The 27,892-nt window shown below is 38.6% G+C and overlaps 1 protein-coding gene across 5 annotated transcripts in view; it reads right to left on the bottom strand.

Annotated features, from left to right (window-relative positions):
- Positions 1–356: 356 nt before the first annotated feature.
- The window catches only part of LOC121320938 (TBC1 domain family member 4-like), a 54,758-nt gene continuing 27,222 nt past the window's right edge, over positions 357–27,892 (bottom strand). The window contains exons 3-20 of one of the 5 annotated variants that reach the window (XM_041259754.1): positions 27,487–27,576; positions 26,308–26,412; positions 26,017–26,149; positions 25,039–25,130; positions 24,529–24,639; positions 23,764–23,883; positions 21,326–21,400; positions 19,794–20,029; positions 18,499–18,654; positions 14,116–14,276; positions 13,188–13,397; positions 10,587–10,748; positions 9,843–10,001; positions 8,304–8,548; positions 8,021–8,180; positions 6,741–6,910; positions 5,215–5,391; positions 357–2,507 (exon numbers count right to left, since the gene is read on the bottom strand). In XM_041259754.1, coding sequence (XP_041115688.1) covers positions 2,283–2,507; positions 5,215–5,391; positions 6,741–6,910; positions 8,021–8,180; positions 8,304–8,548; positions 9,843–10,001; positions 10,587–10,748; positions 13,188–13,397; positions 14,116–14,276; positions 18,499–18,654; positions 19,794–20,029; positions 21,326–21,400; positions 23,764–23,883; positions 24,529–24,639; positions 25,039–25,130; positions 26,017–26,149; positions 26,308–26,412; positions 27,487–27,576 — 2,787 coding nt within the window. In that variant the 3' untranslated portion in view covers positions 357–2,282. The other 4 variants (XM_041259758.1, XM_041259757.1, XM_041259755.1 and 1 more) reach the window with 4 other exon arrangements.

The raw sequence follows: 27,892 nt of genomic DNA, 5'->3' as shown, positions 1-27,892 counted from the left end.
CTTTGAAGCCAGTATCAAGAGGAGATGGGTGGGGCAGCGGTGAAATTATAAATGGTACTAACACTTAATTTAACAAGGCCAGGCTGCACTAAATAATGACTATGAGAGGAATGCACATGGTATCTTCTTTAGCAAGAGCACCTTTAAGAAAACATGCAGCTATAACAGACATTGATTTACAATGTTAAATAATGATGCACATACAGCTCTGTCAGTCTGAATACAATCATTTCCTTATCCACCCTTCACTTATCCAGTTTCTTTGCTGCAGCAATGTTAGCTTCGACACTGGACACCACAAGCAATATGGCGAGATACAAGCCATGTAGAATAAAACACATTCTTTTCAGATGAAGTGGCGCTTACTGGTTTATTTTATTTCAGTGTACAGCAGTCCTTGAACTCAGGGATACAGTCTGCATTTTTATCCTGCCTTCTCCTCGTAGCAAAAACAAAAGGCGACCATGGGCTTATAACAAATTCAAACGAAAATCAAAAATACATGTTGCAGATTGTATTTCAGCGCATCACGGCATTTACCTTGAGGGACGTGTGGGGACCGTTTTGAAAATGCCTGCCTTTATTTTAGATGCATACAAGTTGCAGTGTGTAACCTTTTCTCCACAGGTCTACTGAAATAGAAGAGTTATTTGGTGGTTGAAAAAGTTGTCAAAACATGTTCCTTAAAACCTGGCATTCAACTTTTTACCAAAAAGTTAAGAAACTGAAGCAAATGTAAAATCTTTTATTTTTATTTTTTTTATTGGAGTTCTTTTATTATATATTGCAAGGATATGGTTTCAACACTGTGCAACTCCTAAAACCCTGTATTGTAAAACCTGCTCCTGACTAATATAATAGCTATTGTTCTACTGTGATTATTGTTACAATTTTACTGCGCAAAAAAGATAAAATCAATGGTAAAAATGAGACTAGCTCTGAACTAAGCTCAAAAGACTAACAGCAAAATCAGATAAGCAAATCTTTTATCCTTTAACCTTTGTGTATTCTTTTTTTTCAAGTTTTAAAGGATTACATTGCATAGGGATCAATAACAAGCACCACTCACACATGATATTGGCTGATGTTGGATATGGCACTTTAGATTAACAATTTTCCCACCAACTGTCTCTTGTCAAAAAGACAGTACGTGCCTCTGAAGCACACAGCAACTACCGACAATGAATGGGAACGTCCATGCTCTTGAAACAGAAAAACAACTAATCTACTGTATACAAAACAGTTATAATAAAGCCTTTAGAGTTTGAGAGGTTGGAAACTCTTTCCCTAGGTGTTTTTCTAAAAAATAATTAAAACATCTAGCGCTGCCAAAAAAACAAAACTAAAAGTATTGTACACTTCCTTGGTATACTGCAACTCTATAGCAATGTATACTGCTTCAGTCCTGCACTGGTATACTCTACAGCATAACATTACAAAATAAAGTTATTTGTACTCTTCCTAAAGTAACTGGTTAAAAACATGTTTACAGCACTAGTTGACTAATTCTGAACCTTGTAAAAGTCTGTTGCTCTTAGACTACAGGGTATCTGATTGTGGGCTCAGCCTTTCCCTGTAAAAAAAAAAAAAAAAAAAAAAAAAATCTGTGATACAAGAACATTTTTGGTTAGCATGAAGCTCACAAACAGAAGTAACTGCTCTTTATGCAACAGCACTGTTGCGACGAAAAGCTACAGAGCTTAAATATTCAGTGTGTTTAACAGCAAGCTTTATGGTAGGCTAATATGATTCTACAAACAGTACACATTATGTTTTTCACTCGACACATGCAATTCTTTGGAAAGAAAATACATTCAACTTATTTTCAAGTATTTTCAATACATTTCTTAAAGACAAAATCCTTTTTTTGTGACATACAGTATATGAAAGTGGTTACACACAAAATGTTTCTCTTAATATCACTTTAAGATGTAGTATTAGGCACCAACACCACAAATTTAAAACACAGTGTAAAAGTGTATTGTATGATAATGAAAGCCTGTTTCACTTTACAACACCTACTTATTATACAACACCATAGAAAAGAAAGACATTTTATATTAAAAGCTATATGCAAGAAAGGCTACCACATAGCCTTAGACTTGCATACTGTCATCACAGAAGCCTGCAAGCTTTTACTGACCCATGACCCTTGGATAACAGTGTGTCATGGGCCCCAGCTGTTGAGGCCTTTGCGAGCATGCTGTTTTATTTCTTTTTTTATGCTGGGCTTATTTAGCTGTGAATGTTATGCTACAAGCGGCTCTTCTGTTTTTCACTTGTCATGGCTTTTTGTTTCCTGATTTTGCTTTGCTGTTTGGGCTTAACTCTGTCAGTTCAATATCAGACAGTGCTTCTGATGGCCAAAGGTTTTGCATGCGTTCTATAGTCTTTTGATTGGTGATCTTCTCCTGCTCCAGTGAGCGGATTAGGCGCTTCATTTTACCCTCCCGGGTGATGACGTTCTCCAGGTTAGCCTCCAGGTTCTGGATTTTAGTCCGGGCCGCCTGTAAAATACAAAGTTACTTATTTAGTGTTTTCAACGTTAGCGAATTTACACTGCACAGAATTCCCACATTAAGGTATATTTACCACTTATTATTTCCATGTGGGTCCTGGTGAAACACTGACGTGAATATGTTTTGTATATGATTTTCCAGTCCCAATTTACTTTACTGTGTAGAAGAACTATGTGTAGCATACTATAAAGGAATAGTGTAATAGGAAATATTAGGTTTGATGTATCACAATATAATGTTCTCAATGCACAGGCCCACTAAGAGAATCCTCCTCGGAAAGGCTTTTATTAAGCAGTATCACCAGTGGGTGCTGGACTGATCACGACACCCTGGCTCATTACCAGGAGTGCTGAATCACAGGTTAATAAAACAGCAGTCCAGCACCAAAACACTACAATGGAGCACGGACCACGGTTACCATTAGATACACTTTGGTCTCAGCAGGCAGTCCTGGTGTGAAGGGATGAATGAATCACCGAATCAATAAATGCTTTTACATTTTTTTTTTTTGTTTTCCCCCGGTGGCTGGGTTTGAATATTAAACTCTTTGGAAGCAAATGTTTCTTTATGGATTCTTTACATTCCTCATCTCGAGGCCCCTACAGGATATAACAGTGACACCTGCTGGAAGGACACAGCTGCTCCGGGCTTAACGAGTCAGGGCACTGGTTTTCTGTCCTAATCGGAGGGCAAAGCCTTTTTTTAGGAGCAGAAACTATTGCTACTGCAATAATGTACATGTGTGTTGAATCCCTCTTTAAATCTGAAAGGAAAGCTAAAGTCTTCCTCCCATGATTAGTTATAAGAGCTTGTTTCATATATATATATATTCGTTTAGAGGGATATAAAGAGGCAATACATAGTCTGCTCACATACATACATACATATATATATATATATATATATATATATATATATATATATATATATATATATATATATATATACACACACACATACATATACACACACAGCAAGGTGCAAAAGTTTTAGGCAGGTGTGAAAAAATGCTGTAAAGTAAGAATGCTTTCAAAAATAGACATGTTGATAGATTATATTTACAAATTAACAAAATGCAAAGTGAGTGAACAGAAGAAAAATCTACATCAAATCAATATTTGGTGTGACCACCCTTTGCATTCAAAACAGCGTCAATTCTTCTAGGTACACTTGCACACAGTTTTTGAAGGAACTCGGCAGGTAGGTTGGCCCAAACATCTTGGAGAACTAACCACATCTTCTGTGGATGATGTTGAGATCAGGGCTCTGTGGGGGCCATACCTTCACTTCCAGGACTCCTTGTTCTTCTTTACGCTGAAGATCTTAATGACTTTCGCTGTATGTTTGGGGCCAATCAGATGCCTCCCCGATGGTATTGCATGATGGATAAGTATCTGCCTGTACTTCTCAGCATTGAGGAGACCATTAATTCTGACCAATTCCCCAACTCCATTTGCAGAAATGCAGCCCCAAACTTGCAAGGAACCTCTACCATGCTTCACTGTTGCCTGCAGACACTCATTCGTGTACCGCTCTCCAGCCCTTCGGCGAACAAACTGCCTTCTGCTACAGCCAAATATTTCAAATTTTGACTCATCAGTCCAGAGCACCTACTGCCATTTTTCTGCACCCCAGTTCCTGTGTTTTCATGCATAGTTGAGTCACTTGGCCTTGTTTCCACGTCGGAGGTATGGCTTTTTGGCTGCAAGTCTTCCATGAAGGCCACTTCTGACCAGACTTCTCCAGACAGTAGATGGGTGTACCAGGGTCCCACTGTTTTCTGCCAATTCTGAGCTGATGGCACTGCTGGACATCTTCTGATCGCGAAGGGAAGTAAGCATGATGTGTCTTTCATCTGCTGCAGTAAGTTTCCTTTGCCGACCACTGCGTCTACGGTCCTCAACGTTTCTTTGTGCTTCTTCAAGAGAGCTTGGACAGCACATCTGGAAACCCCTGTCTGCTTTGAAATTTCTGCCTGGGAGAGACCTTGCTGACTACCTTGTGTCTTGTTGCTGTGCTCAGTCTCATGGTGTATGACTTTTGATAGTAAACTGTCTTCAGCAGCCTCACCTTGTTAGCTGAGTTTGGCTGTTCTTCACCCATTTTATTCCTCCTAAACAGTTGTTTCTGTTTCAGTTAATGATTGTGTTTCAACCTACATATTGAATTGATGATCATTAACACCTGTTTGGTATAATTGTTTAATCATACACCTGACTATATGCCTACAAAATCCCTGACTTTGTGCAAGTGTACCTAGAAGAACTGATGCTGTTTTGAAGGCAAAGGGTGGTCACACCAAATATGGATTTAATTAAAAATTTTCTTCTGTTCACTCACTTTGCATTTAGTTAATTGATAAATATAATCTATTAACATGTCTATTTTTGAAAGCATTCTTACTTACAGCATTTTTTCACACCTGCCTAAAACTTTTGCACAGTACTGTGTATATATATATATATATATATATATATATATATATATATATATATAATTTTTAAGATTTTAATATTGAGAGGCCAGCACTCTTAGTACTGTGTAGCTGTTCAGGGAGGCGAGTTATTTGAAGGCAGCAATGTGTTTCTGTTTCTACAGGAACAAAGCTGTAATCGTGGCTTAAACAGAGTAAGTACACTTCATGTTTGGTCCTGCTCTGAAGTGGTCGAAGGTCGGGGCAGTGGAATGACGTCACCTGTAGTTTCTCCAGCAGATCCATGTTCTGCCTCTTGAGTTGGTTGTTTGTCCGCTCCAGTTTATCCAGTCGCTCTGCATCGTCACTGGGCACAGAGGCTTCCAGCATCTCATCCTGCAGCACATGGTACTCAACCTCATAAGCATGGAGCTGTTTGGAAATGTCCATCTCAAACACCTGCAGCAAGAACCCATCCCGACATTCAGAAAGAACAGGCAAACAGACAAGAAGGAAACTATTCAGACGTGACGCTACAGTACAGCTCAATTCGATTGCATCATTTCAGTGCCTCGTACTGTATTTGTAACAGGAGGTTAGGTCTTTCCCTCTTGTTTCCCCAACTCTCAGCACATCACCACAATGTTTGTCAGGTCAAATATCACACAGAGAAATTTTAGAATGAGACTTTGTTATATGAGATCAAAAATAACGACTTTGAGCCAAAAGCTACACTTGCTTTCCTGTTATTCTTTACTACTACTCAGCTGTGTCCAAACTTTCAGTGTGAACTAAAAGCAAAGTCAAAATGACAAACTGACAGGAGCTTGGACATTATCTATGCAAACCAGCCATTAGTATTGTAATACATTCAATGCACAATGCTTGACAAAAATGTTCAAAAGGGGGATTCCCTGGTTTTTAGCAAAATCAAAACACTTTAATACAGTAATCCGTCACGTATATGTAAAAATTACTGTATTTCACACAATTACTGTTTTGATATTCAGCTTTTATTAGGGAGCTCCTCTAAATCCCTTGGAAGATACAGGGTATTAATGCTTGTAACAGAGTAGCCGTCTGCCATGTAGGTTGTTACAATCACTGCCAAGTGACATGCAGGAGATCGAGACGGAGGTTGAAGCTGATACACCCCGCAGGCGAACAACACACTGAAAAGCTCACGTGACACTACCAGCAAAGGCAGCGCACGGAGCACATACAACACAGTGTACGAAAACATTGGTAGGATCTACAATTTCTGAACTAATCTTCTCTGTTCACTAATAAACTAACGCTGCTGAAGAGACTGATCATGGCCGATAAACGGTAAGGGTGGATATGTGACGGGCAGATACATGACGGATTACTATAACTTAGTGTATCAAGGGTAGGATAGCTAATATAGTACAGCCATTTGAAATTTTAAACACAATTCTATTCTTTTTATCCAGAACATTTATATATTTTTTAATTATTATGCTACTTTTGCAAGGTAAGTTTTTCTTCCTATGCTAAGCGGGGGTCTGAAGTTAGTCCACAGGGGACAATAGTCCACATCATAAAACTATCATACGGGACTGACTGGCAGGGGGATAAGAAACATCCTTGTCGCCACTTGACACAGAGTGAGTGGGTGTCCAGTGCTTACATATACGTTCTGTATATTTTTACAGACAGAAATGCGTTAGAAAGACTCCTGTTAACTGGGAGGGGTTTTATTTTCATATCACAGTTCAACAAATGTCCTACTAATTTGGATCAAATTGAATAGATACTATTGTTTCCAATGAGGGATCATCCTGTACCTGGGCGATGGTCTTTTCCATCTGGGCAATGGTCAGATTTGGGATAGTGCTCTTAAGGAAGTCCACAATAGATTCAAAGCCGTCACACTCCATTATACGGGCTTCATGGCTGCTGAGCAGACTAAGCGCTACTTTAAATATGACGTCCATTCCCTGAAGAAACAGTATATCTAGAAAAATATAAAAAGAAAATAATAAGCACATATAAACACATGGTTCTAACCAAAAACGAAAGTAGGGGAGTTATTATCTACCCTTAAATGCAGGCTCTTCATATTAAGTACAGATTCATCTTCAGAGGAAGTCAGAGTTGTCAAATTTAGTTGAAGTGATAAATGCTTGTCAGAGTGCTCACTTGAATTAGGTTTGATACGTGTTTACAGCACCAATAAAGAACCCTGCTCCTTTCTAAATGAGCTGTCAAGCTCTCTGGAAGTGATTTCCCCAATATCATGATCTAGATAGTTGGAAGTGAAATGAGATATGGATTATTAACCATAATGCAATAGTGCGTGTTGAAGTAGTGGATTTCTCCTTCAATTTATGAATGATTATAAACAATTGACCTCTGTTTCTCTATTGGATTGATCACATTACATAGGGACCCAATGTTCTCCCCACATCAAAAGAATAAAGCAATTTATGATCTCTCAATTTTTAAAAAGTGCAAAAAAAAACTGTGGCAGTGTACTGTAGTGTTCTACTTCTTAGACAGGAGAAAGAAACTGCAATAAATGTGGTCTGGATCATGTCATCTTTGCGTTGCCATGTGGACTGGGGTCAGCCACACACAGATTATGTTACAGTGTTTACTTCTCTCAGAAAACTTGTCTTTGCCTTTATGAATCCTTCAAAATCCTGTAGTTTGTTACAACTTTCCTACAACTGCCATATATTTTTTGTAGTGGTGTGTGTGAAGCAAAACCTACTAATATAAGAAATTGACTTCATAATTCAAAATGTGAATTGTCATAACTAGAAATGTCAGCTTTGTACAAGCTATAAAGACACTGTCAAAGTGTGTGGTCTGTATCTTTACCAAATTACTAAATTTGGTATCTTTGATACAAAAAAACGTGGCAGTGACAGGGTTATTTTTTGCTGGACACCTCCTGTAATGGAACTTAACCACAAAAATAAAAGAATACAGCTAAATATTGAGATGATAAAAGTGTACTGCCTGTATATGGCAGAAACTTCAAGTCACATGACCTCAACATGTGCCAACGTATTTAGCATGCAGGGTTTATACAACTTTTCTACCCACTGTAAATACTTACCAAACACTCTGGCCACAAAGCTGAGTGGAAACTGGGAGGAAAGGAGAGTGAGAAACCAAGGAGCAGCATACAGGCTCGGGCTGACTTCATTCTTCTCCAAGTGATTGTAGAGATCCCTGTGGTAGTCATGGAGGAGTCTTGACAGCTGGTACATCTGGATCTGTAATCAGAAAGGGAGATGGAATGAATTAACATCCAAGCCCACTGAATTGAATGTTTGACCAAAGTTCACCTTACAATAAAAACCGACAAAAGTCCTGAATGAACAGGTTTGTATTCCTACCTGTAGGGAAATCATGTCTGGTCTATACTGTTTGCGGACGCCCAGATCGTACATCACGAATTTGAGCATTTGGAAAGCCTGCTCCTCGCTCATATGTAGAAGCAGGACTCCCGCCACGAAGCTGATCCCTTGACAGTAGCCCACCTCCTTGTCCAACAGAGAATAGGCTTTCAGCAGATTGAAGAGGGAGAGCTGGCCAGCCCCCAGCTGTGCAGAGAAGTACTGGTGAGTAGGGAAAGTCCGCCCTGAGAACCAAAGAAAAGGAAGCTGGGACTGTCAGTGACTGCACTCTGACAGTGACCTGCAGCACACTATGGCATCTGTGCAATGCGAATTGCTATTATTATTCCTGACTCCACTGGTGTGAGGTGTCTGTCTATCCAACTGTTCCCTTTTTTTTTTTTTTTTTGGAAAAAAATCCAGAAATATGTATATGCATTCTTCTAAAACACAGACACCTAATTAACCCCATATTTACATGTTTTTACATGGTCACTAATGACAAGGTGTCAGGAGTGTCACAAGTATTAAAAAAAAAAAAAAAAAAAAAAAAAAACCTCAAAACCGCTAGAAGCCTCAAAATATCAACAAAACTGTTACAAGTTTCAAATTTAGTTTTTGGATTGAGACATTACTGCATTGTGTCGTCCAACTGCTCCAGAGCTACATCATCAGTTAGATCAGACGTTTCAGAATCGCCACAGACTGGCTCTATTACAGTTAAATGAAAATAACTTGTCAAAACTGATTTATGACCAAGGAGGAATATAAAACACAGCAGGCTGCAACACCAAATCATTTCTTTTAGCCTCCAGCCTGTTCAATACTGTGAAACAGGGTGTATCTGCCAAGTCCTAACATGGGGTACAATGCAATTTCCTTTGCTGCTGCCAGTTATTCGAGGTGAAAGCAAAAAGGAGCTAGGGATGCACTGTCCCATCGCTGTATCAACTGGCTTGACATAGTTATCAACATATTGAATGTTAGAAATATATTGTTCTGCCTTCAACTGAGATGAATAGGCACCCAATGAGGGTAGCTTATTAAACTTTTTAAACTGTTCTTGTCTTTGCTGTATATGAAAATTAATTTAATTATATTTATTTTTTTACACTGCTGATTTATATTTTTGGGAGGTTCAAATTAAGCCAGACACAGGCTTTAATAGTATTCAAAACTAGCAGAAACATTTTATTTGTATTTTTTATTTTCAGCACTGAATTATATCACAGAGCAAAGAGGCTATTACTGGTTTTATATTATTTACTGTTCACTAGCAGGGTTACAGTGAGTGAGTGTTAGCCTCAGAGTTTATTAAGAGGGCTTTATGAGTTGAATATTCCATTACTCAACACAATCACAGACACACGCCCTTGACTTAAACAGATTTCTTGGAATCATTAAAAAAGAAATGCTAAAAACGGAGTGACCAATTGTGTTTTGAAGCTACTCAAGGATTTGTGTTTCCTCATTCCTGCTGTTTAGTTCTACAATTATGCATGCCACCTAGTGGCCAAGTAAATAACACACAGAGCTTACCAAGATCTACCAGGATGGCATGCTGCTGTGTGGTGAGCTGCTTTAAAAGCTCCTTGTAGGATATGTCCAGAGGCTGCTGTTTACATGACAGACGGTGTCTCAGGCGATACTGGACAGCCAGGAACTGCCAGATGTCCCCTCTGCGATTCTTCGGTACACCTAGAGCAAAATAATGAAGAAAGACATCATGAGAGATAAACAAAACCAAAATAGAAATGTAAACAGATTCCCCAAGCAAAATGATACACACCCTGGCCTGGAGCTGAGCTAATGTAGCGAGCATAGCAAACAGCTATTCATATATAAATAGCTGAATATATTTATCATAAACACATGTCTGTATACAAAGAGAAGTGTACTGTATCAGGGAATCTTCTGATAACACCCACTGTGGGCTCACACAATGCTTTGGATCCTAATGTATCAGCTGCTCCCATACCTCCATGCTGCTTCTGTGCAGTTTCTTCAGTTAAAACCAATATGTTTTATTCTCTTTTTGGGTGTGCATCACACTTAAATGCAAACACTTCTGTTTGCTCGACTCTGCAGTTGGCTGTCCATGACCACTAACACATTTTGAAGTTAGTTTTGAAACATTCAAAGTAACACATTCATATACATTACTATTTTAATTTAAACCGAACTATAACAGCACTGTCACATTTTAAAACAGTTAAAATAATGTAGTTTATTAACATATTGAACCCTTGTGTTTGGCAACGATAAAGAGAGCACTGGGCTCACCCTGACTGAGGGCACACTGGATCTCCTCCATGTCACATCTGGCCTTCACTCGTCCTGGCATGGTAAGCTTCTTGTCCCACATTGCTAAAACTTCCTTTGGACATTCTCCCACTTCTTGGTAATCCAGTTTCATTTTTCGTGTTTGCAGCTCATCCTTGCTTGCTGTGAAGAGAAGGAATAGAAACCTTTAATAAAATAAAATACGTAAGTTTCAATGCTGTACTGCAATAAGTAACATGCCAGCCTAAAAGACATTAGCAGAAGACAGTGGAGACTGGTGTACAGAAATATAATAGTGGAACATTGCTAACTGAATCATGGCACTTGATACTGAGTGCTCAGGCACTTAACCACTTGACAATGGTCAGTGGAGTGTCATTTAGAGTTGTATGACAATCCGGTAACCATTACTACAGTGCTGAGGGTCAAGGAAGCACAAAAAAAAAAACACAACTGACAACAGGATGTCACTACTTAATTTTCTTCATTTAAATATGGCTAAAATATCACTTGCATCTAAAGCCCTCCATTAATGTGTTCAAAGAGTCCCATCAAGTCTCCCAGCTTACCTTCTACAAAATGTGAACACTGGCTGTTAATTCTCCTCAGCAGCACAAAACAACATTAAACAAATAAACGTCAAGAAACATTCACATCAACAAACATCAAGATTCATGAACATTTCAAACATGTGGAAAGACCAATACATAAAGAGATATAAATGTTGCCACAAGGGGGCTCTCTCTAACCACTTCACTGTGAGAGAAGGGATATTTAAGTATAAGGTATGTGTACTCAAGCCTCTATACAGTATTTATCTTAGTTTTTTTAAATACCAAATGCCATGTACAGTACAATTTTTGTACCTTGTCATACCGCAAGGACTGATACCCAATGTAACCCTTTACTGAAATTCTTGCTTTCACTGAACCCTGTATTGAAAATAAGGACAGATTGGAATAACGTGTCAATGCAAGTTGTACTAGGAGTTGTATGTTAAACATTTGCTTTTTATGTCATGCTTTTGAATGCATGCAATATAGGGTTAAAGTAGGATTCGTGAGCTGAATACATTAGATGCCCATACTGCATTAATCATACTGTATTGATTCTTTTTTGTTTGATACGTAAATGTCTGGATTCTGCGATAGTGTACATTCTGGCACTAGTGGAGAGGCAGGGCTGGTGGGCAAAGCAGGTGTAAACTAACAATGTAATATATATATATATATATATATATATATATAGCTAATACTGGACTTGAGAAGTTTTATTTTGTATTCAGGATATCCTCCATGAGATGCAACCGCTCACATCTGGAGTCATTATAGGACCCAGTTTACAGCTGGGACAGAAGAGTTTAAGTGACTTGCTCCAAGGTCACACAGTAAATCATAGTCTGAAAAACAATCTGAAACACTCAGCTCTCCTGACTCCCAGTGCACATTACAAACAACAAATACAGTGTTGAGTAGATGTTTCAGAAAACCGAGTAATATATGTGCCCAGCTTTAGTCCTTCAATACCTCTGTAAATCAGACCTTGTCCAGTACTAAACACTGCAATGACAGCACAACACATTCCCTCAGCCTCAGAAGGTCACATAACTTCTAATCCAAATACATGATCAACTCAACAACAGACAAAGAATGTTTAAAGACTAGAGCTTTAGGGGTTCCTGGATCTGATTGTCCAATGAGTGCTTATCGCCCATCTGATGCATTTACAATGGTATGAGTAAACATGCCTACAGTGGAAAATGTAGGCCCCTATCAATAGGGCAGGAGGTTTACCCTTCCCTTACAGAAACTAAGCGATAGAGAATCATTTACTGATTTCAAGTACGTCTCTCCACGTAACAATTACACAGAAACCCATTCATGCCCTAGATTTGTTTTAATTATTGTTAGCTAGGGTAAGGATTCACAGGCACTTAAGGCATAGGACAGAAGGGGCATGTGTTTAAATAAAAGAAAAATAAAAAAGGTAGGGGGCTCCCGAGTGGGGCATCCGGTAAAGGCACTCTGCATGGAGTGCAGGATGCACCCTATAGCCTGGAAATCACCACTGCAGGACGTGTCCTATAGCCTGGAGATCGCCCCCGTAGACTGACCAGGCGCCTGCGGGCCTGCCTGCAAGTTGGTCCTCCATCACTAGCTCTGAGGTGGCTGCATGGCGGGCTTGCAGAGTGAAACGGCTGACGACACACATTTCGGATGATGCGTGTGTCCGTCTTCGTCTCTCCCGAGTCAGTGCGGGGTGCCAGCGGTGACACGGGTTGAAAATTATTGGGCTTTTTAAATTGGGGAGAAAATGAGAAGAAGCTAATAGCTTATTCGAAATTAAAAAATAGCCCTCTGGACTGTTATACAATGGAAAGAATTGACCTCCTATTCATTGCAATGGGCTTTGTGGTCACATTCTCTTTGAACCTATGTTAGTTTGTTTTACTTTATTTTGTATTTCATATTGCCTCATGGCCATTGTATACTCGCAACACGCCACTGTTAGAACATGCCACTGTTAGAACATGCCACTGTGGGCGGTTCCAAACACTCAGCTTCACCTGAATGTTGGCTGAAGCAGGAGTGACTAACTGACCTTCGAGCCTCTGGTTCTCTTTCTCCATTCGAAGCAGCAGAATCTGCTGGTGTATGGCTTTCCTCCACAGAGTGTGCAGCTCTTCAGGGGTGCGCTTCCTCCTCTCCCCATCACAAACACTGTCCGGCTGCAACAAGGATGAGAGTGGGTCCTCCTCCATAGAAGGGGCCAGCGGAGACAGGGGCAGGAGCTCACTGACGTCCAGTTGGTCTGAAAGGCAGGTCATATCCACAAAGCATTTACCCCAGTGCTAGATTTGATGTTACAGAACTAGGAACAAACCATAAAAGGTGCATGCAAGTGCCCATGCTAACCTAAACAAAAATTAAAAAACAGTGAATTTCTCGCTAGGAAAAAAGCTTTGAAGATACAATGGACATTACAGGTTTAGTGGTTTTTATTTTAATTACTTTTCAAAACTTTCTAAAGGCTGAAGCTGAGAATAGTCCTGTTGAGCACTGGTTCCCTTTCAACAAAAACCTCTGGCAGGCTCTGCACTACACTTCACAAGCTATCGCAATAAACATATGTATGGAGTTTTGGGAACTATATCTCCCAGCAGCCTTTTTAAGGAACCGCTGTGTCATCTTTTTACAACACCTGTTAATTTTACAAAAAAGAACAAAAAAAAGTAATAAACACAAGCACTCTGAAGTTGTTTGTTTCTTATTTTGCAAGAAAAATGTGGCATTCTACCCTTTCAAAAAGCAGGATTACTGTACATGAGTAAACAACCAAGCCCCAAGGTTTACAAAATGAATTTATTAACATTTTGTCCCTTAGGGCTTTAACAGTTAGCACAACCAGTTAGTGGCAGCGATCCTGTGATATTTTTTGGCAGAACAGTGTGTAACCAGCAGTTAATTAGATTAAATATATAATAGGTATGCCCTGCTGTTTGAATGGGCTGCAAGAAGGTGACGATGACCTTTACGATGTATGGCAGCTGGAGATTTGTTCATGGGCGACGCAACCTTTAGGAATATCTTCTGACGCCAGGAGACTCGTCGTGGGGTCAGGGGGGCACCCCCGATGTTCAGAGAGTCACTACTGCAGCCAGAGAAGGTCCTTTTCCTCCCTTCACCATTACTGCAGATGAAGCACAACAGTCAAAGCACAGAAAAAAAAGACTACCAGATACTCCATCAAAGTGGTTTACTGTAAACATGTACCCAAGATTCTCACACTGGCCATTACAGTCGGGTCAAAGAAAAGATATTTTAGTGTCCTTGGCTCCGACACATTATCTACTCTCTACTTCTCCCATTTGTTATTCCAAGAGCTATGATTTTACAGGTTGAAATTCATATTAATTCACTGCTAATGTTAACAGGGGTCTCACAATGTGCTCAAAAATAATTATTATTTTGTGTGAATTGTTGCTTCTAGTGCTATATTATTTTACCCCTAACTTTCCCCCCAGTTTAGAGTGGCCAATTATGTCCCCTCACTGCAGCAATTCCCCACACAGCTCAGGAGAACTGGTTCAGTGGGGATCCTCCGATCCCAAGACCAAGCCAGTGTCCTGTTTTACAATCAGGAGCACGAGAGCAGATGTCAGTGATCTACTGGCCTCTAGAGGACAAAGGCCAGCCCTGTAGGTGTCTGCTTCAATTCACTAGGTGGCTGGCAGTGTATGCTGTTGCACGATGAGGGGCCACGGTCCCTACCGGTTTTCCATCTCTAACTCGCTGAATACCCAGTGAAGCGAGGAACCTGTGCTCCCGGCTGTACGACTCACCCTGCACGCCACATGGACCTGCTTTTACCAGGTGAGCCACTCAGAGACCCCCCCCCAATATGCTGACAATTTAAATTGGAGATACTGTCTTCAATTAAAATACTCTGCATAGCAATTACACTTAATATTGAGTAAGTAGTGCTAAATAACAACAAAAAACTTGAGAACTCGTATGTATTGACTCTCTTCAGTTTTAAATGGTTTTAAAAATACTCTATTAAGAGTACTTTGAATATCAATGTGTGCTACGCTGGTTCCTTTTGAACGCAGATCTCTACAGGTGTCTTTCTAGGCCAGCTAATAAACTAATGAACTGAGCAGAGTGCAATATATTAAACTTAGAATAAAGACAACAGGGGGGAAAAATCACGTAAAATGAGAGCCGATAACAACAATAGATCCTGAAAGATTGCAAATAGAATTATTCACACACACACACACACGTAAAACACACAAAACAGACATTTGAGAAACAGAGCTGTGAAAAGAAGTACCTTTAGTAGTTCAAACATTAGTAACAGCATTTCAAATGAAAAGGGTAAGTGTTGCTACAGTACAAGGTGTGTAAAGCATATTAAATATTACTGTATCCTAAAGCTTATTCAAATTTAGGAAATGATACACATACTGTATGAAGTGTCACATATGCTGCCCTTTTCCCTTAAACTGTAGTCATTTTTACAGGACTCCTGTGGTTTTGCCCCATATACAGGGGAATTAGAAAGTTTACCACATTAATGTCCCTTATCACTGATGTGGTGAACTTACTTTCTAATCACCCTGTACATGTTCCAGTAACAGTATTAAAATGAATTGCATTGGATGCTACTCCATTTAAATTATTATTATTATTTTTTTTTTAATTATTGAAATTTGTATACACAGGTCTTGAAATAATTCTCAGTTCTGCCTCTATAATGTCTGCATTACTTTAAGACCTTTAATCTTTAATGCTACCAGTGGATTTTAGGAAGCCCCTTAGCTGAGAACCCACATAACTTCAGTCATTTCTAGTTCTTTTTTTTTTTTTTTTTTTTTAATTACGAACCAAAATACTGTACCTAGATTTAAACAAAGCAGACTATAGCTAAGAATTCAATGATGCCACCAGAACTTACTATGTAAAGCAAGACAGGCCATGTAAAGGCTTACTATTCCTACATTTAAATGTGAAGTACAAAACTATTCTTACACTAATTACACAGCAACACGACTTGCTTTTATGATTGTCAACTAATCAATAATACCATGAACTCTGTTTGAAGCTCTGCAGAACTAGCACAGGAAACCCCAAGAATTATGGGTTGGCTTGCGTCATTATGCATGATTAACACCCACACAATAAACACACACAGCACCAATCAATGCAGAAGTTCACACATTTTAAAAGCTACGAAAAGACATGTTCTTGGGTGGGAAAAATATGAACCGTCTCAAATTACACAGCTAAGCTAAAATGGTCAGTTAGCGGCTATGCATCAGGCCCCACTATTACCCCATTACAGACATAATCAGATGACTTGATGTATTTGTTAGGTCAAGACCACAATAAACCTGTAGAACACACTTTACCCTTAAGTGGCTTTCCTTTTTTAAGACTATTTCACACCAAACAGGACCTTTGGAACAGGGCTAAAATGGCAAATTGAGGTTTCTAGATTAACAACTGAATCAGAATAACACTTAATATAGATGCTGTCTGTGTTATAGTTTTATTGCATCAGGTAAAATTTATTAAGCTAAAACCAAAGCCACCTTTTCAAAATATAAAACAAATGAGAAAAGTACCACACTGGGGGTGTATTTACCTTTTTTTGGAACTGTGTCTATAAGCTCTCTGGAAAGTTTGTAAAACATTTTTGACCTCTTTGGACAGAAGCCTTCATTCAACCCGAAGAAGCTGTCTTCAACAGGTTCTGTCAATAAACAATGTATGACGGCTGTGGAGTATATATGAATGGCCTGTTATCAGTCACCACCTGCAATGGGTTTTCTGGTCGGCCAGTGAAACAGATGACCTACTGTAGTCCCTTTCACTTAAACAAATAATCAAAGCAGTACAGAGTGGTCCATAGCTATGTTCCAACTTCAATAACCATATTCTCAAAATGTTCTTTATATTGCTGTCTCCCTTTTCTGTTTCCTGGCAGAGCTGAACTCCGCATAGACTGCAGTTCAGACTATTCATGGAAGCTCGCACGGGAAAGGGCTCTCCTCACTCACAATCCATGAATTGCGTCCTTAGTGCAAATAGCTCTTTGAAACACCACCCCTCCAGTCTCACTTGGTTCTGCAGAGATCAAATTCTCAATTCTTCTTTAAAAAAAAATAAATAAATAAATTATACATAAGATCTTGTTTTATTTGCAAAGGGTACCATCACTCTACTGCAGGCAGTGGCTGCCCAACCGAGACTGAAGTTATCTTGCACTGCTCTAGGTTGGAAGTTCCTGAAAAGATGTGCTCTGACATGAAACCATAGGAATGTTTAACTTGTTTTGTTAGAGCTGGTTCTAATATGCAACACTCTTTTGCTCTTTCCTAATCAATGTGACATCATGCACAAACAGCTCAGTACAGCTTATGATAAGAAAGATCTGTGGGCAAGACTTATTACAGTTTCATTTGTAGTCTTCTTTACAGGAAACACGCTTTCAACTGTTTTCTATTAATACAGCCTAGCATTAAAAGACTTCGAAAAACGGAGTTGCCTTTATTATTAAAATGGCTTGGGTGGACAGAGCTTTCCGATTGGCTGGGGATTATTATTATGCCTTGTTTCTTAACTGTTTTGACCTAGGCTTTAATGTACAATACAATCACGACTTGCTTCAGAAAAAATAAACCAAGAATATAAGTAACCAAGGGGTTTTGTTACACTTTTAAAACACATACCAGGTATTGGTTTTATTTTAAATACATTTTCACATTAACTTTCTTATACAGCTCTTCTAGTGTGTACACATGTACAAGCAACACAAGTACATCTTCTCCCATGTATTTATCCTTTAGCCTAGATAGACCTAACTATTTTAGGAATCCCTTGAGGACTTAAACAGCGTATAAGAAGGGTAAGGGTTCAAATGCTCAAGTTAGTCCAGAGTTGAGCCACACATTCTTTTAGCAACAGTTACATTGGATAAAGCATTTCTTTTTTCATAGTGGAAAATCAATAAACAAGACTGTAAATTATGTTTTCACAGCAACACACCCTAATGCAACTTGAAATACAGTAGCATGTAATGACATGCTGAAGAAGTGATAACCTTTACAGCTAATTCAATCCCACATCACCCATTCATTATAATAAGAAAAACTTACAAAAGGTGAGCAAGAGCTGGTTATAGTAACACTATCCTTATAAATAATGGAGAATTTGAGTTCACAGATAACCAAAAAGGACCTTTTCCACTATGAAAGCGTGTTTTAGGGTGAGTTAGGATAATTAAGACTGCCATTTAAGTACAGACACAGACATTGAATGAATGAGCCCTGCTTGATGCAACAGCCCACATGCCCACAGACTGTTAAAGGGGTGGGGCTGGGGCATGGCTGGGGCAGCCCTCTCACCTCGTAGGGGTCCCAGTGTCGGCCTGTGTGGCTTGAGAGCCAGAGCCTTGGTAAAAGTTTTTCAGGAAAGAGGGAGCGGAGAAGGAGGAAGGGAGGCTGAAGGAAGAGGTTTCGCTCTCAGATACACTGCGAGTGCGTCTTGAAATGTCAACGGGGCTGAGTGAGGCCGACAAAAACAAATTGTATTACACACGCCAAAAAAGTTAAAAGATGAGTAAATAAATAAATAATAAAAACAAGGCTGCATATCAGGATTAAACAACAAAAACAAACTCCACAAAATGGTTTAAATGACAAATATCGTAAATGCTTAATATTTAGTAATGTTATTTTTGATCAGTAAGTGTCTGTGTGAGTTCTTATAAACCACCCAACTAAAATGACACTTTGTAAAATTGATTTTGGTTTTTGAAGTTTTGGCAAAATGTGTTTATATATATAAATGTAGAAACTATATAGACATTTCAGTTTGCTTCTTCGTAAAAAAAAAAGCTGTACTCACTGATTCGGACATTCTATTTACATCTATGTGTATACTGTGCACAAGCCTATATGAATAGAGAAGTCACAGAGTGCTGTGGCTTACATATCTTAACAGTATTACCATGTGAGAGTTTATCAAAAAAAAAGAAAAAAAAAACAGTAGCAATGTGCTTGTACTGTATAGTGTAGCATAGGTGTTTCACTTCCCTTCCAAGCCCTGTATAAAAACTCTGCTTAATCTAAGCAGTGTCTTTGAAAACCAAAATAAAAAAAAAATTAAAAAAATTAAACTGAGCATGTTGCAGGCACTTAGTGTTGCTGTCACCAATGGCATAACTTATTACAGCTAAAGGAAAGCATTGCAAAAAAGGCACCATCTACTACCAGTAGTTTTAATGTGAATCAGTACTTACTACTTGCAGTTATTACCTCATTAAAACTTTTATTTGCATTTGGTTTAAACAATCTCAGTTGCTCAAGGCCCTTTGTTTTTATGAACTATAGACTTTAACTTTGGTTCCTGATTTGATTTTTTTTTTTTTTTTGCTTTTAACTTGAATATCCTTATTCAAATAAGGGGACCGGTTCTCGTACACTAACTCAGTTGCAGTGCTCCTACTTTGTCCCAAAATGGATGCTTATTTTGCTTCTCAAATAGTGCAACACTACAGTGATAATCCATACAAGAATATAGAAAAAAACACAACATAAAATAACTGTCACAAGACAAGAGGTTGTCAGATGTGCCTGAAAAAAAGAAAGTTGTTATTTTTAATGCCTGAGTGATAGGCGAGTTGGGACTTTGAACCCACCTGCTCTGCAAAAGTTCAGGAGCCACGGAAAGCTGTCTGAAGACTGGAGATTTGGTGTTGAGAGACTTGGAGTCTGTAAAGGAGATCTTCTTCTTGAGTGAAGGTGGGTGGCTGAAGGTGTGAGCACGCCTCCGGAACTGCGGAGAGTCTGGGTCTTCCTCCGAGAAGGGTTGCCCCAGCGAAGACACGGGAGAGGCTGGTGGAGTGGGGGGAGGAGAGTCAGCCGGAGAACAGTCCTGCACAAGAAACCACAGAGCAGCTATGAGTAACTACCTAAACTAAGGACACTGACAGAAAAAAAAACAACATAAAACCCTCTGGATCTATTGTATGCTAATGTTCTGCTTGGCTCATCACATCCTGTTACTCACAGCACTACGAGTACATGTTACTGTAAATTCACACTTGGAATTGATTTTGCAGATGTAGCAAAAGTCATTTTTAGTGGTCTGTGCATATTCTGTGGAGTTTTTAAAATGGATTGGAGGGGGGGGGGGGGCGCTTCTAGACAGCTGAATCTGTGTTTCCTCTACATATCAGCAGCACACATCCTGCACTCTTCAAAATATCCTGGAAAACATTTTGTTTTGCTATTTTCAGTTACCATTAGTCAGCAGAACATATTTTTTTAAGGGTAAAGGTGATTGCATTGTTGATCAATGCAGTATTTGATGTCAATGCATTTATATTATTTATTCAGCTTTTTCATCAACTCACACTTGTTTCTTGGGGACATGGAGCTTGAGCAGGTTAATTTCCCCAGAAGAGCTGCCTGTCTGCTTGTTCCTGGGTCATGTCCATGTTAGCCGACCTTGTGAATCATATCTCACATTCACAGTCTTTCACTACTGCAGGAGATACAGTAACTACACTAGCCTAACCACTACACAAGTCCCAAGTTTCCAAGCCCAAAAACACAGAGCTCTTCTACCTCATGGCCATAAAATTCGCAGAACAAAAACAAACAGTCTGTAAGCAACAGGCGAAAAGTTCAAATTAGCTGTGTGCCTGTCAGAGCTCTGGAGATCAACAGAAACAGGTTCCCTAGCAATAATTGTCGTTGTAGACACAGTTTCTTTGTTTTCATTTATATACTTTAATCTATGCAAACAACAATACCAAAATGGTGTAGGTGATTACTTTACTGTCAATACTATTTGAGCATGTAATGATTTTAACAAGCTTTGTCAGCAACATACTGTAAATATCCACATACCCTGCCAAGGGTTTAAACTACAAATATAAAACAGATTGTATTTAATCAAAACCAGAAGATATTGCATTCAAACTTGGTAGAAACCATGGGGTCATTCACCGAATGTGGCATAACTTCTTAAAACAAATGTCCAGGCAAAATGTGATTTAATGCCGGTAACTGGTTTGCATTACTATTGGTAGACACCTTCACAATACTAGCAACAGATAATCCTGAAATATACTGCAAATATGTTCAATAATATTAATATTAATAACATAAAACCGCATTGTGATATAATAAGCGAACAGGAAAGTATTACATTATTGTTACAAACCTTGTCAGATGGTAGGCTATTGCAACGTTCAAAGCTGTCTATGCTCCCGAGACGACCTCGCATTTTGTTGGCTCCCTGTTTCATAAGTGAAAATAAACAACTGCATTTTAATATTGGCTATATTATTCAAAGATGTATAATTAGTTCTACAGTGCATTTTCAATAAATTGTACTAGACTGTTTTTAAAGAAGCCAACCACAGTTAAGAACATTCTTCATATAATTCACAAAACAAAGCTTGGCGAATGGGCCCATTATCACAATGGCATATTATTGATTTTTAAAACCATGCCCCTATAAAATTACACTACTAGAAGACTACCCCTGTCTTCACATTATTAATTGTTTCACACACACACACACACACACACACACTTTGGTATATTCCTGAATGTTTTGCACAAGCCTGGTCCCATGGAAGAAGTGTAATGATGATCCTACTTTTATAACTATGAAATGGAAATCATATTTCTATCCTTTTATAAACACTGTATACTTTTGTACATTTTCTGGTTTAAAAAATGTACATTACTGTGAGAAGAGTTTTATCAAAAACTTCATTAAATCATGTCATGTGCTGTAATTTGTTTCTATGTCAGATTAATGCATTTTTTCCTTGGTGGCTACGGGAGACTGATAATGATCCACAAAAGATGTGTAAGAAAATGTGTTGCAATGAAAAAAAAAAAAAAGCCATATGGGAAGTTCCAGACAATGCTTCAGAAGCAGAATTATCCACCAGATTGGCATAATTAAGTCTCATCCCATGAGCATCAGAACAGAAGAACTAGCATTATTATAACTAATAATAATTAAAATAGCATTATTAACTGAAACTAGGGGGCATATTATTCATCTGCAGGAAACAGATTAGGACTCAAGACTAATGTATTAGTATTTGTTAAAGCCTTCATTTCATCTGGGCAGTAAGTTATGTTGATGTCTAAAATTACAGTACAGGTCTCATCCTAAATGACTAAGTATCATATAAATTTTGTATCATAAAATATGATATAAAAATCACACTTTCTGTGATCAGACTGCTATTCACTCATGCCTCATTTGGCTAAATAATACAAGTATGTCACTAGCAAGTCCCCCGTCACAGGCTATGGGTATCACAAAAAGCAGCTCTCTGTGACTCGCTGTACATCTACATGTAAAAATGTGTGACAGACTGACAGAGTCATCCTTTTATCCCAGATATTCTCAATAACTTGTGGTAAAAAAAAAAAAAAAATGTGTAAAGCAGTCTCATTACAACTGGATGAGCCGTTCTCCAAATACAAGTAAAATGTGTGGATTACTTTCAATAACTTGTGCTATAGACTGTCCTGAACAAGTCTTATCACAACTGAAGGAGTGATTCTGTTAATCTTAATGTAAAACTTGAGTGTGAAATGCATATGTACAGGTGTCTCTGCTACATCCCTGTTGTCAAAAAAGACATCACCAGTGGGGTGTAATAAATAGTAAGAATTACCAAGAGAGCTGCAGGTGGATCTTTTGTTTTTGTTAAACCCACTGACGCATGTTCTCAAGCATGGATTCTGTACTTTCGGCAATGACACCCCTTTCTTTGTGCACAAATGTTTTGTTTGGCAAAAGTCCAACGTCAGTGTACGAGTCCTAGCTTCTCCTATTTTCAGAAACAATAACAGCTTTCATAACACGCCTGTCATTGACTGTATCAGTTTAAATTTGACCTGAGATTAGTAAAACATCTCCTTGAAAAAAGCTTAATTCTCCAAAACACGTAATTAATCTTTTTCAAGCAGGGCGTTTAGATGCAGGTGTAACCATTCCCTTTAGGCATATTAAATGTTACATGTATTTACTGGAAACTCACAGGCAAGGTTACAACAGAAGAATGTAAATGCAGAGGCAAATATGAACAGGCTTTGGCTCTATAAAAGACGCACCGCTTTATCAGAAACTGCTGCACTGCTAGGATCTTACTTTCACAAAATATGTTGAACAATTTGAAAACAGCAAGACACTTCTGATAAAGTAGTTAAGACAGATATTATTTAACTGTTCCTAATTCTAAACAAAGTACCAAGCATAATTCAGATATAAGCACCCTCAATAATACAGATTCAGACTGACTACGACTACAGCATAATACACTGTTACCATGTATTGTAGCTTACATGTCTGATTCACAGCTTGTGTTTTCTGCTTCTGTCCAGCTTCCATAAAGAGTGTGGAAACAGTGCTGTATTTCTAAAGTAACATTACTCTCCCCCCTTTGGTTCCTGAATACACTGTTGGAACTTCTCTTAAAAAACACAATAACACCATTGTAGAAAGAAGGTTTCAGGGCTGGCCTTTTTTTTTATTTATTTAATTTTCTCATTATTTTCCCAAATTAATCATTCACAGTATCACTGAAACGCCAGCACATTTTGTCTATATCCTACAGCAGTCTGTCTTACCCTTGAGAAGATGTTTTCCAGGGAGCTTGTCAAAGACTTCCTGGCCTTACTTTTCAGAACATCCAGTTTAAACTTGCCACTGTTCGCTGGATGTTCAGGAATCGCATTGTTCTGTGCATTCTGTGAAAAAAACAACAAGATACAGACAGGGTGAACCACCTGGTGTTTGAAAACGCTAATTTACGGTACATAAGGAAAATACACCTTTAACTTTATTGTGGACCTCTGTTCAGTTTCGTTCTGGAAATAGGATTACAGAGAATAGAGAGAAAGCATTATACATGGCACTGAAGTATGTGTTAAAGACTGAACCACCAAACCCCTATTAGACATGCCCTTATTTGGCTCACAGGGGGGACCTAACGGCAAGCAGGAGGTGGGAACTGCGCTTTTTGTCATAGTTACGCATAGGAGAATAAAACTATGGAAGTACAAAAAACACACAATGTTAAGTAAATACTTTAGACACTGCAGCTTTAATTCAAATGAGGAAACACCTGAGTGGTGTCCTTATCAGTTGTGGCTGCAGACCCGTTCCAATCTTATTACAATAACATTACCAATTCTCTTTCAACCAACACAATATACTTTAGTCAGCAATGTACAATAGTGTTACAGTGTTTTAAAATCTCTCCACATTTCCAGTAGCTGGCTATGAAATATAAAATTACCTTAATCATTTCAAACAGAATAAAGTTCACTGGCAACATAGATTTGCTCTGCTCTATCAATCAGAGTAAGAAAATGCAGTAAACAGTACAGTACCACAGGAGCTTCTCCAATGTGAAGGTGTGTTTTTTGCTTGGCTTCACACAGCTGCCGCAGATGGAGAATTACCAGCTCATTCTCTTCTTGATCACTGCCAGGCTTCATTTTCTGTAAGGCAGTGCGAAGGTGCAACAGATGTTAAACCTTGTAAACCCAACACAATTTTTCTGTCACCGTTCCAGGCGAGTTAACCAATAGTGTTAACAGCCATCTTTGTCAAAAATAAAACATTTGGTATATGTAAAGCTGGCATACTTATTTGAGAAGTATCGTAGCTCCTTTTAAAAGAACATCTGCTGATTGGCAAAGCAATGTAAAAGCTGGCAACACAGGCTGGCAGCACAGGCTGTAGAATTCTACATGCTACATATTTCTGAACACCGGAGGGAGAAAGAGTTAAGAATGAGAGGTTCCTGAAAGAAGACAATTGAGCTGTGATGTGTGTATGTTCTCATTGTAGGTTCCAGTTCAATAACATGAATCAGAACCCAATCCATGCACTAGTACCTGAGCACGTTCAAAAATGTCAGCTTGTTCATTGTCAGTCAAAAGGGAAAGCTGCCTCTGTATCACAAGCTTTGCTCTAGGTGGGTAAAGCCCTAGACAAGAAAAAAGGGGGGAAATAAGTTACAAAACATCTAGTGAAGGCTTTGATTCACTATGTTAGAAGAATTAAAACACAACTTTAAAATTAGCAGCAGGTAATTGTTAGGGATGTGAACCACTCTGGTGTAGCTTAAGGAGGTCCAGTCCAAACAGCACAGTATTTTTCGCTGCTTATTTTTTAGCTATTTTCAAGTTTTATGTAAATTGTTTTTTTTTGGGGGGGGGGGGGGTTGTTTTTGATATACTGTATGAAATTAGTGTTTTTGGTTACTTTCCAAAATGCTTAAGCAGTTTTTTTTTTTTTTTTCAAAATATGTATAGTAATAACTTGACATTACTTGCACACTTAAGTTCCTTTGCTGTCTTCCACAACACATGCTGCTGGGGTTTTTGTATGGAGGCATTTTTGTACATTTTGAATATTTTAAATATTCCGTATCTTAACTGTAATACATCTTTAAATCCTGCTAACAAGCCTCCATTGCAATTGTAATTGTGTTTTAATTCTTGCAAGCAGATTCTCTAATAGAAATGTAGGAATATGCTGTCACTCAGTAGCTGGGGCGGGTTTAAAGTACTCAGAACTAATCAATGCTAGATGCAAGTCAAGAAGGCGGGACACTGCCCAGCAGCACAGGGAAATGCATTTGATATGATTTTTGTAGTAGGTGTTTTTTTGTTGTTTTTTTTTTTTTTTTTTTTTTTTAAAGTGAAAGTCAACCTGAATAGATTAACCATTTCCACAGTTTTTCCAGTGTTTATTGGCAAAAAAAGCTTTTTTGTGTGTGTATGATTTCACTTTCTGATGTTTCCATTCCATTACCCTAGTATACATATTTGGGGAAGGCTGAAACTGGCAGACAAAGTCTGAATCTGTACCTTCAATCCTCTCACAGAGTTTATGCAAGTCATGCATTGGGCAGGCCTCACACAGTTTAATTTGAGTCTTTGCGTTCTGAAGAGCAGCGGCGGTACTAAAGGCTTGCTTTAGAGTCAGCATTACTTCATCCACCTAACAGAGAAGGCAAGGTCAAAAAACATCAAGCACAGTAATGTTTGTGTATAATAAAGTATGCTTAATATATACGCATTTCCTTTTTTTTTCAAATGTGATGAACATGGTTCTGACATTTTAAAAAGAGGTTTTTAAAAAGGTACTATAATACTAACCAAAGCGTCGCTTGCACACTGGAATACATAGCACACATACTGGCAAGGGCCAGATTCAACAGCTTCCCGGCAGATGAACCCAAAGTGATCAATGTGTTGTATTCCCTTACAAAAAAAAAGGCAAAACAAGTCAATTCAATTATTGAACTAAGGTAAATTGAACTACTGTTGATGTGGTCAATTGTATTACAGGCAAGGTTAACAACAACAACAACAACAAATAATAATAATATAAAGTTACAGAACACTTGAAATGCCTTACTTTACCTGTGCTGTAGCCCATGCTGTCTGTACAGCTGCTGAGATCCAGGCAACACAAGTACAGCAAAGGTATCGTTTCCTGTGAATGCTGCAGGTGTTCTGTAACCCTCTATCACGCACCAACCGAATATCTCTCCCTTGTTCATTGTACTGAAAGTAGTGCACGGATGTGCATTCACTTGGGACACTAATGATATTTTCATAGTGTACGACAGACTTTAGTCATATATAAATCGGTATATAATATCTGCATTCCACATTTGGTACACTAGTACTGGCATCCTGAATATTGTCAACATATTGTGTACAGCACTTCATTTTAGTATTTGATACTTTCCTTTATGCTATATTGTATAACTTGAAACCCTAAAAAGCATTTAACTGACCAGCAGAGAATACAAGAAAAGGATACCGCAGGTGAGGAGGAGTCTATTCTTCTTTTATTGTGTCCTTCGTGCAACCACACTGGAGAACACTGCTGGAAGGATGGGCCCTTACATACTTAAAGGCAGCACCTCTTCCACAGATCAGATAGGAACTTACAGCTAATAACCAATTGTGGGGGCCTTATCCAAATAAGAGTTGCAAAATAGTTGAACATTAAAAGGGGAATTAACTGGAATGGTACAGTGAATTAACATGTTTGATATCAGTACTGTAGAGACTAGTAACACATACCGAACGATTGGGCGGGCAGTTCAGGGATGAACATAGGTCTCACATAAGACATTACAATCAAAGTCACTGATTGAAATATCCAAAGGGAATCAAACCAGTATGAAATCTATTCCTAAAATTCTAGAATGAAACCCTAACCCCAAATTCTGGAACCCTTTAAACTTACAATTACAGTACAGTAAAGTACAATGAGCTTTTCTTTTTTTTTTTGAAAATTACAAATATAAAAAAGATACCAACCTGAGAACATGACGAAATATCTTTAAAATTCTTTTCAAGCACAACCGTTTTAGTGTCTGGACTAATGAGGTTCACTTCAAATCGTCCAACCTACTCATGAAGGGAAACAGTGAGTGTTTTGTTAATCTCTCATCTGTCATCAAGCAGGAAAACAAGTCTGTTCAATCGTGTGATGCTTAGAACTTATCCTACGACAACAGGGCGGTTTTGTGGCCTGTGTGTGTACTCCTTTCTGTCCTGACGTCACGCTACAGCCAGCCTGTTCACATGTGTGAACAGGCTGGCTGTATGGGTGACGTCAGGCTAAAAAGCGTACACAGACAGGCAGTACTGGCAGGTGAAACTGAGACGCTGCAGCGTTTATTAAACAAACAAAAATAAAAGGTTGAACAAAAACAGCATACAG

This window comes from Polyodon spathula, chromosome 9 (assembly GCF_017654505.1).
Source record: "Polyodon spathula isolate WHYD16114869_AA chromosome 9, ASM1765450v1, whole genome shotgun sequence".
Classification (NCBI taxonomy): Eukaryota; Metazoa; Chordata; class Actinopteri; order Acipenseriformes; family Polyodontidae; genus Polyodon; species Polyodon spathula.
The sequence above is the reverse complement of the archived record's forward strand: the minus strand, read 5'-3'. Positions and strand labels throughout refer to the sequence as shown.